We start from the raw sequence: 16651 nt of genomic DNA on the forward strand, positions 1-16651 counted from the left end.
TATATATATATATATATATCAAATTTGTACCCCGCCCTCCCCACAAAGCAGGCTAAAATTTATATTTCATACCTTGTCTTGAGGAATGACATCCCAGTGAAAAACTTTAGTTCTTGTTGAAGCTGGAGGCAAGTTGGGTGACTTGGGGGAAGGAGGCATGGCCCACGTGTCTCCTGACACTAAAGGATGTTGAGTTGTCGCTGAAAATCTACAGGAATTTTCCGGGAAGACATGATCCATGGTCCCAGCCAGTGGGGCTACTTTGAGATGGGAGGCCTCTCCTGTCTTCCTTGCATTTAAATGGCAAACTTCCCCATCTGTCATTCCTGAGGCACCATCCTGAGTCAATGATCTTGCCTTGAGCACTGAGCAGTACCTGTCTATGAGCATTAACCACTCGTTTTGGAGCTTGCAAATGTCCTCTAACTTCTTGTTCTGGACAGTAAAGGGTATTTGGAATCTACAGTGTAAAAAAAAAAAAGATGTGTGCGAATTCAAGTGTACATGAAATGTCAACCAGCACAAGCAAAACCATTTCTGTTTTGTGCCCACTGATGTTCGACAGTTTTACTTGTCAAGAAGGGCAGAACTGTGGACTCTGACCTTTTCAGGCAGCGTTAATTGCTTAGGCTTTTGAAGAAAAAAGAGCTGAGATTTAGTTTTCTCTGTCTGGGTGCAATATATTGACTCAGATGAACAATTTCCTCATAATTGTCTGTTCTTCAGTTTGAACTGAACTAGTTCTTCATGCTTGAAGACATAGTTAGACATTTTCTCCAGAATCTGACCTCTGTAAATACACCCCGATGACTTATATTACCATGAGAAACAGAAATTCAGTTATCAGGGCTTTGTTAGTCCCAGAAACTCGTTTCAAGAATAAAAACTGGTCCAGAAATATGCTTGATAGAATAAAAATGCCCTTTGATATTTTCCTGGTGTCTTTTCTTCATCAACAAACCACCACAGTTGAATATTACATATCCAGGATATTGGGGGAAGGTAGAGGGAAAGTAAATCACATAGGCACAAACCATGGCATCTCCTATTTTAGAAATGAAACTTGCATAACTAATTTATTTGTAGTGCACAGAATCAAACATCTCATTTCTGTGTATCTGGTCTCACTTTGGGAGAAACTAAGCTTGTGATAATAATAGTTCAGAGAATTTATTGTTTTACTAATTAGTTTAACTTTAGGGGTTGCATGATCCCTCAATAGGTTAATATGATCTGTAGTGTGGTACAGGTCAACATACATATCTACCTGTGAGCAACATGCAATGGGAAGTACACATGTACATTGATAAAATCAAAGCTGATTTCCACAGTCCTTCCACCTGAGTGGAAGAATTGTGGGAAACAGGCATAGTAACAAAAATATGTGTATTTTTCATAGAGGTGCCAGCCTCCAGGTGGGACCTGGGGATCCTTTGGAATTACAGCTCATCTCCAGCTTACAGAGATCACTTCTTCTGATAAAATGGATGCTTTGGAGGGTGGACTATATGGCATTGTACCCCACTGAGGTCCCCGTCCTCCCCGGCTCCATCCTCAAATCTCCAAGAGTTTTCTAACCTAAATCTGACAACCCTACCCCCCATCCCCCACCAGTGGCCCAGGGGACCTGGCAATTCTAATTTTTCAGGACACATGGAGAAAATTACTGTGTGAGTTATGCGAAAGAATATGACATGGGGGGCATTTGTCAAAAGGGTGTGAATCCCTTTAGTTACATTAAACTTAATGTAACTTAAACTTAACATATTTATGGATAGGGATGGGCATGAACCAAACCACAAAGCAAGACTCGTCACGAATTTTGGCCTGTTTGTGGTTCGGGAACAGAAGTTCGTGACAGGTCTACCATCACAAACTTCCATGAATTTTTACAGCAGTTCGTGCAGTTCATGGTGGTTCAGGGATGGAGGAGAAAGCAGGGGGTTAAAGGGACTCTGAGTCCCTTTAAACCCGTTTTTTGTTCCCTGTGAAAACCTCCAAAAGCAGCTGACCACACAGCTGTTTTTCACACTGTCTTCTGCAGCCCCTTTAAACTTTAAATACACTGCAGAAGACAGCCTGAAACAGCTGCATGGCAGGGAACACCTCCCTGCTGCGCACCTGTTTTTCGGGCTTCCTTCTGCAGTTCTGAAGTTCCTTTAAAGTTTAAAGGGACTGCACAAAACAGCACCAAACAGCTGAGCAGCTCAGCAGCAAAGCTCAGCTTTTTTCAGACTTGCTGCAAAGACTGTAGTCCCTTTCAATGGGGTTTGCAGGGCCATAAACCATGAATCAGTTCAGTTCATGAATGAGCCTCCTATTTGGTTTGTGGTTCTGCCAAAGACCACAAACTGAACCACATTTTCCCAGTTCATGCCCATCCCTACTTATAGGTACTAATCCCTTAAATTTAGTTAAAATCTAGACCACTTTTCCAGATAGCTTGGCATTGGGGGTGGGGTGGGGCAGAGAGCTCAGGGTCCTCTGACTGGTGGCCTTTGCTCCACTGTGCTATTCCCAATGCTGCCCTGGTGGCATTTGCACTGCTCAGAGTCCATTCACAGATTGCAACCATTTCCTAATGCCTGGAACTGCAGCTTGGAAATGGTGGTTGTTGCCAGAGCGCTTTTTGTAGAAAAAGCCCAACAGGAACTCATTAGCATAACAGGCCACACCCAAAAGCAGGAACTCATTAGCATATTGGGCCACACCCCTGACAGCACAGCTTGTTAGCACATTAGGCCGCACCCACATGTTACCAGAAGTGTGGTTATCCAGCCACACCCACCTTTTGCTTGTTATTCTGTTTACCTTGTTTGTTGTCAAAACCCAGGGCCTTTTTTTGTAGCAGGAACTCCTTTGCATGTTAGGCCACACACCCCTAATGTAGCCAATCCTAATGAGTTTCTGCTGTTGGGTGTGGCCTATTATGCTAATGAGTTCTTGCTGGGCGCGGTCAACTTGGGAACCAGCCGGAACTCCGTTCCTGTGCGTTCTGCCCAAAAATAGCCCTGGTTGTTGCTATGTGCACTGTCCACATCTTTTCCACTCTTTCAAGTTGACATAAGCACTAGGAAAGGATCAGAGGTCTGAGGGAAACCTAGTAAAAAGAGGTTTGCCTTCTTGCAAAAGGCATAGTGAAAAATGGCTATTTCTATCAACTTTAATGGAGTTCTGGATATCCCAGATTTTCTAAAATCTAAATCCAAAGGATTCTAATTCTAATTTCCGAATCCAGATTCTGGTGGTAGTGCATGTCCTAGCTTCTATTGCAGGGGTCCTCAGCGTGGTGCCATGGGGGCCACGGCATCTGCCAGTACATTCCCTGGCAAGTGTTTTTCAAAAGTGGGCAAGGTCAGGTGGGGTTTTTCCCCAACAGGGCATCTGATTGGCCACTGGAAATTCGATTAGCTGTGCAGATTTTTCAGAATGTTGTTTGGCAGCAGCTGCCACCATACCACAAGGATCTTCACTGTGTGACTGAAGGTAAGCTGTGGCAACCACTGTGTGGCAGCCTTCACCACCTGCAGTATCCATCTCATGGGACCCATTTTGTGGCTGCACCCACCATCCTGTGTCAGAATTCCAAAGGTGCCTTCAGGCTCAAAAAGTCTGGGGACCTCTGTTAATTTGATTTTTCCTACCTAACAGTCAAAGATGGCCCTCACCTACTCAGAGTGAGCTGATTACTCTTTGGATTGGCTCTTGTTTTGAAAGTGCATGTTTTCATAACACCCCTACCCTTCTGTTGTGTATATAAGTCTGCCTTATAGATTTGCACTCCAGTGCACCCGATGCAGTGAGTTCTGACTAAAGATGAAATTCAGTGCTAGAATAAATCTGGTTGGTGCCAATGAGCTCCAGTTTCACCTTTCAGACAGATGTGCCAAGGTGTAAGATCTATTTACAGCAGTAAGGAAGCCAATAGGGCAGCCCTGTAAGGGCTTGATTATCTGTCATGTTTCTGCTGTCTCCTAGTTTGAGTTGAACCACTTGTCAGTCTCATGAGCTGTATTTGCAGGGTTGCCAAGTGATAACTGAGCCGCAGCGGGGACTCCCAGCTGGCGGCTGGAGCGCGTGTGTGCTTTGCGCGCGCGCGCACCGCATCCACGTCACCCAGAAGTGACACGGGCACGCCAGGCACGCTGGGGGCGGGGCCACGACCATCCTAGGGAAAACCATAGAGTTTTCCCTAGGATGACTGTGGCCCCGCCCCCAGCGTGCCCAGCGTGCCTGCATCACTATTGGGCGATGTGCATGTCGGGGTGGAGTTCCCCCCGGGGCGCGATCCACCGGTGGCAGGGAACGGGCCTCTGGGGGGGGTTACCCGCCCCCCGGGGGGACTTGGCAAGCCTATGTATTTGGTTCACAAGTTAGTGTGACAGCTGCCCTTTGTGGCTCAATAATTGCCTTTGCCCACCCTTCCTCTTCCAAAAAAGAAATGCCTCTGCCAGGCATGACACAAACCCGGTGCCATAGCCCCCACGGGCCTGTTCCCACTCTGCAGGAACAGTGGTATCAGAAGGCCCAGGATGAGGTAGTTTAAAGGAGGCAAAATGCCAGACTGGATGAGCACAATCCTAGCATGGACCCGGAACAGTGCTCTGAGACTAATACTTCCTTCCGGGATTCTGGCCAGAAGACAGCACAGCCCCTGGAACTCCAGCACCTGCCAGCAGTGCAGCGGGGCCCAGTGACCTTCCAGCCTACTTAAGATGAGGCCTGGGAGGACTGTCTTGCTGGATCAACTGGTCCACCAGGCATAAGCCTCATGCCTCAGCTCCTGCTCCCCAAAGCTTGGCCAGCCCCTGGGCCAAGGGTCCAGTAATCCTTCACTGGCGAACTGACTGCAGAGAGTAGTGCAGGTAGGATTTAATAAAGCAGAGAACAGATGTTATTACATAAAACCCCAGTGGTGACAACATAGATCTCTCGGCATGTGTTTTTTGAGTTTGTGTGTAGTCAGAGAACACTTACAGGTACTTGGCTTCCTTTGTCTGAAGTGAGAAGGCACCCACACCGTCTTCCTTGCTGACAGTTACATCCCCCCTTGACAAGTCAATTGTTTTCACTCCAGGATCTGCCGCCTCCATCTCCTTTTGGTCGATGCAATGTAAACTCAATTCCTGTTTTCGGAGCTGCACTAAGTGTCTAGAGAACAAAAAGAGAGGCAATGGAAACCCGGTCTGCCAGTTAGAGATCCACGATAGCACAGATGGGCCTTCAATCTCAATGAAAAACACACCCGTGTTTTAAAGAAACCAGTAGATTATTTTTTTTCTCCATAGCTACCAGTGAGTACAGGTAAAAGCCAGATTTCCTTCTATATGCAACTAAGACTTACACTGTCACTAAGCATTCTTACTTTGAGGAAAGAATGAAACAAGTACCTTTTAGGTTTCCTTCATTCCACTCAAGATTCAATAGCGTACTAGGTATTCCTTTATATACAGCACACCCAAGTAGCTTTCTCATCACATACAATTGTATCATACTGAGGGGAGGGTCCATGGCTAAGTGGCACTTGTTGTGCCCGGAGAAGGTTCCAGGTTCAGTCCTTAGCGTCTCACTTTAAGTATCTCAAACAGCAGGTGCTTGGGAAGGAACGTCCCCAGCATTCAAGCAACTTTTAGGGAGTCCTTCGGTGGAAGACACCTGCCAGAAGTACTCCCCTATAGAATGGCCTCTATAGCTGTGCAGCTGATTTGTTACATTCCATTCACATCAACTGGAAACTCACCAGACACATTTTTTTGGCAGGACCAATAGGCAGTCTTAGGCAAATGCCTACAGTACCAGAGGCAGAAGGGCCCCTACCAGCCATGTCTCTGACCCACCCATCCACCCACACCATCTGGGACTGTCATGGCAAGTAGCAGCCCTGGGAGGTGCCCCCAGACCAGTGAGCAGCCTGTGGGGAGCCTACCCCTCCCCTCCCCTCCTCTCCCTCCGTCCCTCCATTGAAGGGGTAGGATGGGCCTTCTTCCTGCTTTCCTCCCCTCCCTGTAATGTAGTACTAAGTAGTAGAAGAAGAAGAGATTGGATTTATACGCCACCCTTCACTTGGGACTCTCAGAGCAGCTTACAAACTCCTTCCCCTTCCTTTCCCCACAACAGACACCCTGTGAGGTAGGTGGGGCTGAGGGAGCTCTTTCAAGAACTGCCCCCTTTCAAGGACAGCTCTTGTCAGAACTATGGCTTGCACAAGGTCATCCAGCAGCTGCAAGTGGAGAAGTGGGGAATCAAATCCAGTTCTCACAGATTAGAGTCCACACACTTAATCACTACACCAAACTGGGTGTCAAAGTAAGACAGGAGTGTTAAACATACATCCCAAAGGCTGGAACTGGCCCACCCAGGGCTTTAATCTGTCCCGGGGCTCTCTTCTCTCCCCGTCCCCACCCCTGCCTGTCCTCGCCTTTCCAAGCTGCCTTTGAGTGCAAAGAGCAGAGGACAGGGCTGCCAAACTTTCCCGATCTTCTCTGGTTTTTCCTGTGACTGCGTGGGTCTGCTAGAGTTATTTATTTGCTGAAGTCTTCTGGCTGAGGGGAAGGGGGCTCAGTCGCAAACGTTGTGCTTCCAAGTGGAGGCTTTTCTCATGCATTCATTGAGCTAAAGGCAGGAACCACGTGGGTCTGCTAGAGTTATTTGCTGAAGTTTGCTGGCTGAGGGGGAGGGGGCTTGGTTGAAAGCCTTGTGCTTCCGCGTGGAGGCTTTTCTCTCATGTTCATTGAGCTAAGGAGCCAGGTGGGTCTATCCCTGGCAACTCTAGTTAAAAGGATCAGGCTGTGGCTTATTATGAAAAAGACTTCAACCTGAGATCCTGGAGAGCCACTGCCACTCTGAGCAGACCTGGGGTGAAGCTTGCAATGCCCAGCCATTTCATGTTTCCCCCTGGGTCCTAGGCTCAGAGTATTGACCATGAGAACAGGCTGGGAAAGAAGAAGAAGAAGAAGAGATTGGATTTATACCCCGCCCTTCACTACCCAAAGGTGTCTCAGAGCGGCTTACTAACTCCTTTCCCTTCCCCTCCTCACAACAGACACCCTGTGAGGTAGGTGGGGCTGAGAGAGCTCTTGACAGAAACTGCTCTTTTTCAAGAACAGCTCTTATCAGAACTACGGTTTGCCCAAGGTCATCCAGCCAGGTGCAAGTGGAGGAGTGGGGAATCAAACCCGGTTCTCCCAGATTAGAGTCCGCGCACTTAACCACTACAAACTGGCTTTGTTCCCCACCCCAGGCAGAACAGGGGCATCAGCCCAGTGCTGCACTGCATCTTTAATTGTGTTTGTCTGTGTCCCTTTACCTCCACTACCTGGTATTATATTTTATGACAAACATAGCCCGGCCTAACAAAGTCCCATTTATGTAAGAGTTTGTGTGTATAACAAATGAGTTTGACACCCCTGACTGGTAAGGAGGGTATGCAGTGGCCCCCTGCCTCCTCGTGCAAGGGGGCAAAGATGTGCAGTGGCCTCCTACCTCCCCTCCCCAAGGTGCAGGGAGTTGAGGAGGTTGAGTGCTGGCCTTCTGCCTCCCCAATCTTGGTTCTGGTTGAGGAGGGTGTGCAGCAGCCTCCTGGTTCCCCCATATAATGGCAGAGTGAGGATGGCTGGCAGCGTCCTGCCTCCCTGCAGTGTTAAGGGGTAAGAGGAGATGTGGCAGCTTCATCGTAGCACTGGGCGGGGAAGCTTCCCTGCTCTAGCCAAGGGACAAAAATTCCTTGGACTGGCCCTACATATCAGGAGCGTAATACACTCAATATGTACGGTTGACAAGTCTTGTGAACTGGGAAACATGGGAATTGTTCATATGGTTACAACTGTTACTCACATGACCCAGAACCCTGAAAACTCAAGGATCAGGTTCACATGAAAAAACTGTACCTGCAGGGATAATGCCCAATTCACAAGGCAGTAACCATGTGTAAAGACTATGTCACAGGGATCTGCACACACCTGAAATGGGTGGCTTGGGGGGCTTCCAATTCATGCAAGCAGAACAAAATGGAACATCTGCAGAGAGCGTCTCCATTCCAAGGCACTTCCTCTCCTAGGCATTTTGCTAAAGAGGATTTGGGGGGGGGGGTTATCAAGTAGCAACCGACTTATAGTGACTGACCCTGTGGGGTTTTCAAGGCAAGAGATGTTCAAAGGTGATTTGCCATGGCCTGCCTCTGCATAGCAACCCTGGTATTCCTTGGTGGCCTCCCATCCAAATACAGGACCAACCCTGCTTCGCTTCTAAGATCTGATGAGATCAGACTGGCCTGGGGCTCTCCAGGCCAGACATTAGTCACATATAACCACAGAGAGTCATGTGCAACTTCTCCATCAGTGAGTGGAAATAACTACAGAAGGAGCCCTTTAGTCCAAAAAAGACCTTTGTCTGTCATTCCCTTCACCAACTGGCTATTCAAGCATCCTGCCTACCCCTCTGGTATGCCTTTACTTAAAGATTCATTTTTTCTTTTCTTTTTAAAGAGCTATGAGACATCACCCTGCCAACAAAAGTCCGCATGGTCAAAGCAATGTCATGTATGGCTGCGAGAGTTGGACCATAAGGAAGGCCAAGCGCCGAAGAATAGATTCTTTTGAACTATGGTGCTGGAGAAGACTCTTGAGAGTCCCTTGGACTGCAAGAAGATCGAATCAGTCGATCCTAAAAGAAATCAACCCTGACCGTTCCCTGGAAGGCCAGATAATGAAACTGAAGCTCAAATACTTTGGCCACCAAATGAGAAGGGAGCACTCACTGGAGAAGACCCTGATGCTGGGAAAGATTGAAGGTCAAAGAAGACGGGGATGGCAAAGGATGAGATGATTAGACAGTGTCATAGATGCAATGAAAATGAAATTGAGCAAACTTCAGAAGACGGCAGAAGACAGGAAGGCCTGGCATGATCTGGTCCATGGGGTCGCGGAGAGTCGGACTCGACTGTGCGACTGAACAACAACAAATCTATGCCTAGCTTGGTGAAGAAGTCTCCAAGGCCAACTGGCTCTGGGGCACTGCTTAAATAATGTTATGGCTGCTAGAAGCGTTCATTCAAAACCCACATGCACTCCTCTCAGGAATTCCCTCCCCCCTGTTTATGGCAAGCAAGTGAGCGAAATGAAGAGAAGCAAAACTGATGTTTGACAAAAGGAAACATTAGCACTTCTCTCCCTCCCATACCTCCATGGATACACACAAGTGTTTTGCTTGTACACACAGGAATCTTTGGATCTCATCCCAGGTGTTGTTTTGATATAGCCCTTCTGGGGACCCTTCCGTTCCGCATGCCCATGCCTATGTACATTTTTGCATTATTGTTATTATTATTATTTTTCAATTTTTAAGGACACAGGGAAATAGAAGAAGCAGACATACAAAGGAAGGCAAAGTAGAGAGGTAGCAAGCCTGGATGTCGGGTATATGCAAGGCCATTCAGCCAGGCTGTAGGCCCCCCAAAACTCCAGCTAAGATTTATTTGCTTTATTCTGTTTATGCTGGATAGCGTTAAAATAATACTATTGATGTGAATTCACCCACAGACCACGGTCTGTATCCAGTCATCCATGCACAGAAGTCACACTGAGTTTTCTTGCATTCTTCTCTGTCGCTACTGCCGCTTTCTGACTCCCCCCCCCAAAAAAAATATTACAGCCATGTGGGTTTGCAGGGCTACCAGCACTGCCTCGGGAAATGCTGGAAGATTTCGAAGGCAGTGCCTGGAGAGGGTGAAGTTTGGGGAGGAGGTAATGTCACTTTTTGCTGATGGTCTAGGAATTTCCCCTAAACTCTATGATAAAGACCATAGAGACATGGGGGAGTTCCTAGAGCATAACTATCGAGGTCTTTTTTTTCTCACCCAGTTTCTCAAGGGCATTAAGGGTGAGGGTGAGGGTGAGGATTTGTCCACAACAAGTAAGCAAATGGCAATCCTAGTTGGGGGCCTGGAATGGGGCGGGCAAAGGGTTGAAATTAACCCCCATCTCTCAGCACAGCTTTGCTTGCGGAACAGTAGGAAGGAGCTATTTCACTGCCTTATTCCAGACCAGTCTCCCCTCTAAGCTGAGCTAGTGTGAGCTAACTCACAGTTTTTTAGCCTCTGGCTCACACATTTTTGTCTTAGCTCAGGAAGGATGGCTCCAGGGCAAAGTAATTTATGCTGCAGCCAAATCGCTCACTCACAACTTTAATGCCAGTAGCTCACAAAGTACAATTTTTGCTCACAAGACTCCAGAGCTTACAGGGAGCATTATTCCAGACCCCCACCCATCCATGCAGTTTATTTCCCAAATTTCCATGCTAATTTTACAGGCTGGGAAAGGTACTTGCTGTGATGAACTTCCACCGCCCCCCTTTGCTCTCCTTGCCCCAGTGTACTCTAGTGGTAGTGAAAAAAAATGTGTGCAAGAGAGCTTGAATTTCCCCTTGCTCTCCCCTCTCTTGTCTTAGGCTGTGATCACACAGGTATTTTGAGTGGGTTTCACCCCGCTTCCCTAATGGATGTAGAAGGGATGATCAGATGGGCCACATTTGTCTCCCGTCTTGCATTCATCCCCTTCCGCAATCAACCCTCTTCCATTGCAGATTTTTCAACACCGTGAAAATCAAGTACCTTACAGTTGTTTCCGGCTTCACCCCACATTTCTGTCTGTCTGGACACCTAGCGATTTGAAGCCGTTTAGGACTTCTGAACTTTTTCTCTGCACTTTTGCCAGTTTTTTTTAAACAGTTAGTGATGTGCGCATGCCTGGATCACTGTTTGTGTGTTTCAGCGCTCTCCTGCCTACAGCTTTGCAGCACAGGGAGTAGGGAAGGGGTCAACTGACTATGAGTTTGTTTCAGAGAGGGAGGGAGAGAGGGGTAGGGAGTCTGAGAACAAAGCCGGTGCCCTCAGCTTCACGCCAAGCATTTAAATAGAAACACCAGCAGACACGGGACACAGGATGAAGCTTCTCTATTCTCCCCACACACACACACACACACACCGCTTTTAAACATTTGAAATGTGGAATTTCTCAGAAGTACAGTTTCAAAAGCACTGCTCTCACACCGGACTTTATTTCCCAGCAGCAGCCTCCAGCAATCTCATTGGCCACCAGCTGCTAATTCCCATAAGTGCCTTTTGAGCATGCTCAGTGGAGTAAGGATTTTTAAAAAGCTGCCCAACTGCCTAACATCCTGGATGCTGCATCTGAATGACCAAAGAAGGAATGAATGTGTGATGAGGAGAGTTAAGGGGGTCAGTCTGATCAAACTCTCCCATTTAAAAAAACACACTGGATTTCTTAGAACTGGGGCCACACTGGATCAAATTGCCCATGCGACCGTAGCCTGAGACCCTGATTTTGATGGACCAAAGGTTTGATTCAGTATAAGCCAGTAACATGTGTTCAAGCACAAATACCCACACTTGTCATCTTCCAATAAATTGGTTACTGCCCATCAACTCTGACCCATAGTCACTGCAATTCCAGCCTAACCTTCTTGACAAAGGGCTATTGGTTCTAAGTCAACCTCTTCATATATAGGAAATGGCATTCCACTAACTTCATGGCAGATGTAGCTACCTTGTGTGGAATCAGAGCATCCATCCAGCAAGCCCTTTAGTGGCTGACTGGCAGTGACTCTTTGAGGACTTAAGACTTTCCCAGCTTTGTTATGTAACACCTTTAAATGGAGATACTGGGGAATTGAATCTAGGGACTTGTATATGCAAAAATAAATGCTCTAGAATAAAGTGATGGCCCTTTCTCATAGTCGACTCACTTGAAACTGCCTCCCTGCCTTGCAGAACAATTGCTTAGCCTAACGTGCCCTTCACCTTTCTCCAATCATACCAAGACAAACATCCCTAAATTTGTATTGCTCTAGTCCAGGATATCCAAAACAGCAACCTGCCTTCCTTCTTCCTGGCAGGTGGGCAAATGATTCCATTGACTAGCCTATTTGTCACCATAAAGAGGAAAACAACTGCCTGAAACCCACGGAGTTCATGACTTTGTAGGGCCTTTCAGAAGTTGGTCAGAGGATCTTGCATTTCTTCATCATAAAGCTTGAGTCTCCCCAGCATCATCCTGTGTCACTTTAAAGACATCCACATCATAAGGGGAGTGGTGGCACAGAGGATTTATCCTCTGGTTAACATCTGAACTGAACAGAGTTGCTGTCAGTTCTAGCCCGTGCTGGTGTGAGCCACCAGTCTTGTCCCCAGCTCGCCATCCACCCAGTGGTTCAAAAGCTTCGGTGAGTAGATAAAATGGGTACCACTCCTTACAGAGGGTGGGCACACTAAACCCCCGTAGGAGACGTGTTAGCCGGCGAATGGAATGTCCAACTCGTAAGCTTGGAAGCCTGGAATAAAGACCTCTTCGGCATCAAGAAGCCTGTAATGGGCCAATCCGGCCAGGCGGTGGCAGTGCGGTGCTACGACTCAAAAACAGCCCAGGAAGAACTAACGTCATCAAGCCAAGCTGAAATGAATGCCCAGAACACGACTGAAGCCTACAGCTGAACAAAATCCCCGTTGGCTGCAAACGTGTGTGATTTAAAGAATTATATGTTGTCCTCCCTTACCCCTATCATTGTTAGTCCCTTGTGAAAACCTGTGTAACTGTAAATTGCTCAGAGCCAGCAGCTCTGCAGGACTGAGCAATCAATAAATCGAAAGGTATTATTATTATTACTTCAAAGACCACTGTATACCTCATGTGCCCATAGTTCATGTTAGGGATAATGTTGTATAACGGTTAAAATGCTGGATGACCCAGTGATGTCTAGGTTCCAATCTCTGCACACCATGAAACTCACTAGAGGAAGCCATTCTCTCTTAACCTAACCTACGTCACATGAGCTGATGGCCAGCCCTTTCACTGAGCATTTTTGGTGCTAACATTTCAAACAAAGTGCTCCCAGTGTTTGGACAGCTTATAACACATGGTATCAGAACAACAGCACATGCACATTTGTAGCACCTCTAGAGCAGAAGACATCTATCACTACTTACTCCATTATTTAGTTCTTCTTCCCCATCCTTACCAGCAGCCTGCTGTGACACTCCATGGTTTTGTGGACAGAAAGTTTTCTTTGTATTTTCTCAAGGTAGCCAACTGGCCAGTTTGCCACTCAGAATGATAGATTTTGCCCTTTCTGACTAGTCACCAGGTTAAATTGGTTTGTTTTCTTTCACATAATAGCAGGGCATAGGAGAGAGACCAATTTTAAAACTATTCCGTGCCTCTATCTCAGTTGAACCTACTTTGTGAGTATAAAATAGGAGGGGGACCAGGTATGCCACATTAAAATTCTTGTAGGAGGGTGGGGAATAAAGTTGCCTACATAAAAATAATGAAATAAGACTAGAAAGGGACAAGGGGGCCGCGGTGGCTCAGTGGTTAAGATGCTGAGTTGCAGACCAGAGGTCAGCAGCTCGGCCATTCGAGACTCTGGTGCCGCGTGATGGAGTGAGCTCCCGTCTCTGGGCCCAGCTCCTGACAACCTAGCAGTTCAAAAGCAAGAAATTGCAAGTAGATAAATAGGTACTGCTTTGATGGGAAGGTAACAGCGTTCTGTGTGCCTCGGTGTTTAGTCATGCTGGCCACATGACCATGGAAACATCTTTGGACAGCGCTGGCTCTTTGGCTTGGAAACAGAGATGAGCACCGCATCCCTAGAGTTGGATTTGACTGGCTTTCGAGCAAGGGAAACCTTTACCTTTACCTAGAAAGGGTGAAAAGCCTTTTCCATGATATGTTAAAGCTGTATGTGCCAGGACTTCTTTTTTTAAAAAAATATGGGGCAGTATTTAAAACATTCATTCTCCTGCCTGCAGATTCAAATGGCAGAGTCCTGCAACTAGGGAGACCAAGTCTCCTGTTTCATCAGGAGACCTCCCAGCCTCCCTCTCTGCTGCTTGCCACTATTTGTCACTATTTGCTTGTGCAATTCCTAACAGATTGTCAGGATCCACAGCAAAACAACGAAGTGCACGCTTCCAGGAAGGTTTTACTTTTATTGAAAAGCCATAAATGCAATAACATGAACACTGTTAGGAGTGGCGGGTTACGTATGCGCATAATAGGATATAGGGCATTCGTATGCACCCCCCCCCCCAGCAATACCCAATTAGATGGGCTCCCGCGCACGGGAGACAGGAATAGTTTCTAACGGTAGCAAAGCTGGGAACCAGAACGATCCCACAGAAGGTAGATACCACACTCCTCCAGTACCTCTTTACAGATAAGAGTTGCAGCTGGGAAGCAATTAAGCGCACGGGAAGGAATGCATAACAATCAGAACCTCTCTCCCTATTCAGCAGCTTAGCTGACAGGGTGGCAGTGGGGAAACAGCTGGAAAATAGCCACCAGCAAATGGTGCAATGTAACCTTTATCAAACACCGGGAAGTGATATCATCACACCAATGTGGCATTCTAGGACTTGCCTGAAACACAATGGTTTTGCCGTTGGGTTTTGGTGAGTCCTAAAGCATCACAGTGGCACAGTGATGTCATTTCCATGTATTCACTGGAAATAATGTTGCAACATATGTACAATGTCATTCTCCTGTCCCCTCCCTCTTCTGCCGATTGTCAATGCCTGGCAACCTTGCCCACAAACAGATGCATTCTATGTCCTTAGTTATTTTGTCTTTTAGTTGTGATACATTTGGGCTCTCTCCTTAAACCTTGGCTGGAAGATAAAGAAAATAAACTGTTTTGGCTGTCATTCCTTTTTTAAGAAGCTGAAAACATCCATTATCTCTGCATCTATGGGCAGAGATAATGTATAATGCGAAGTCCTCCTGTGTATGGCTTAATGGGGCTGGCAATTCAATGGCTTTCTTTTCCTTTTGAAAATGGATCTTGCAGCTTAATCATTCACTGTTTACTTTCCAAAAAAGAAAGGGAGGTTATTATGAAGGAGAAAATAACCTGGACTTCAATTTATGAGATATTTTTTTAAAAACAAAATTATGTTTGCCAGAGAACAGTTTTTATGGAACAGCAACAGTCATATGTGATACTCAGTTGATCTTTTGTCATACAACTTGGAGACACCCAGGAATCATAATAGATGCAGTACTATAATAACATTGTGCATAGTGGAACTTGGTTAGAAAGGCTAAGGGTCCAGAGGGGAAGCAATTAGAGTACGGAATAGGAAGCCTGAAGTAGGACGTTTCAGGGAGAAGTCACTCCTTAACCGCAGCCTACTGAGGGTAGTCTTGTGACATTTTGGCTGCGGTCACACGCAGCATTAGCCACGCAAGAGATACGGAAGACAGGCGGAGTTTCCGGCACATCTCACCAGCACATCTGGGGAGCGTAGCGCTTCCGTGGCACAACGGAGGCTTCCTCCCGAAAACGCGCAGCAAAAAACTAGTACCTCGGAGGTACTAGTTTCCGGAAACTGCGGGGCAAGGGCGGGCGTCTGATCACGTTTCCGGTGGCATCTGGCGCCCGCCCATGTCCCATTGCGAAGAAGGGGTTTTTTTCCCCCAAGTCTCCGTGGTTGCGCACACGCACCCAACCGAGCATGCGCATTCGTAGTGTACACAAAAAAAGAAAACCAGTTCGCCGCACCGCGCGCTTCTTCGTTGCGCGCAGGCGTGTGTTGTGATCGACGCCTCTCCGTAACCACGGAAGCTCCACGGTACCTCCACAGAACCTCCACAGGAGGTTTGATCGCTTTACTGCATGTTAGTTTGCCCCGGGGCTTCCCCCCCCCCGCAGTTTCCTGCCCGTGTGACCGGGGCCTTTATTTATTTATTTAAATATTTCTATCCCACCTGTCCTCATGGTTCACTGAACCATGTGTAGTCTATGCAGCACCAAGAGGCTGGGTTATAGCATGCCTAGGGGTCCCTGAGAAAAGTAGCAGTTGTCCCCAGGGCAATCCTAAACACTGTAGCCCTACTGCCCATGTCAATCAATCATGTCTCATTTCATGTTCCTGAGTACTTCCTAATTTGGAATAACTCCATCATGAATGTTTTTCAGGGCAATAACAAAACGATCAGAAAATCTCAGCTCCTAGTCTAACACAGTCAGAGACACCCCCTAAATGCCTGTTTGGCCCAAAAGCAATACATAACTTCATCACTCAGCAAGTTGGAGATCCAGCATCTATCTGGCATCCTGCATAATATAATCATGCACACTTCAGTCCCTCATGGAACAACCTTAGCAATTATTTTCAAACTCTCCAGTAAATTTTGAAGTTTGAAATCTTAATCCAATCCCCTCCCAGTGAAGCCACTGACCCCCACAGGGGTCATTTCATAGAAAAAGAGCTGCAAAAGCTCATTAGCATTACTCATTTGCATAACTTATTTGCATATGCCACACCCCCTGACATCACCGGAAGTGTGTCAGAAGGTGGGAGAGCTTGTATCTGAATAAACCTTGGTCTTAAAGGTGCCACTGGACTCTTTTGAATGGCTAGCTATGGGGGAGGGGGGAGAAACACGCAGATCTGCCCTCACAGAGGAGGGAGAGCTTCTACCTGAATAAGCCTAGGTCTTAAAGGTACCAGTGGACTCTTTGCACTGCTACCTATGGGGGGAGGGACATGCAGATTTGCCCTCACAGAGAGCTTCTACCTGAATAAGCCTTCATCTTAAAGGTGCCACTGGACTGTTTGCATTGCTACCTATGGGGG

At 47.0% G+C, this 16651-nt stretch overlaps 1 protein-coding gene across 1 annotated transcript in view; it reads right to left on the reverse strand.

Annotated features, from left to right (window-relative positions):
- LOC107113813 overlaps positions 1-16651 on the reverse strand; it is a 39940-nt gene that overhangs the window by 15078 nt on the left and 8211 nt on the right. Inside the window, exons 3-4 of the mRNA XM_015415188.1 lie at positions 4978-5151; positions 73-460 (exon numbers count right to left, since the gene is read on the reverse strand). Of these exons, the coding sequence (XP_015270674.1) occupies positions 73-460; positions 4978-5093 (504 nt within the window). The 5' untranslated portion in view covers positions 5094-5151. The remainder of the gene's footprint in view (positions 1-72; positions 461-4977; positions 5152-16651) is intronic.

Source organism: Gekko japonicus, unplaced genomic scaffold (genome assembly GCF_001447785.1).
Source record: "Gekko japonicus isolate JY-2015 unplaced genomic scaffold, Gekko_japonicus_V1.1 scaffold1861, whole genome shotgun sequence".
Lineage (NCBI taxonomy): Eukaryota > Metazoa > Chordata > Lepidosauria > Squamata > Gekkonidae > Gekko > Gekko japonicus.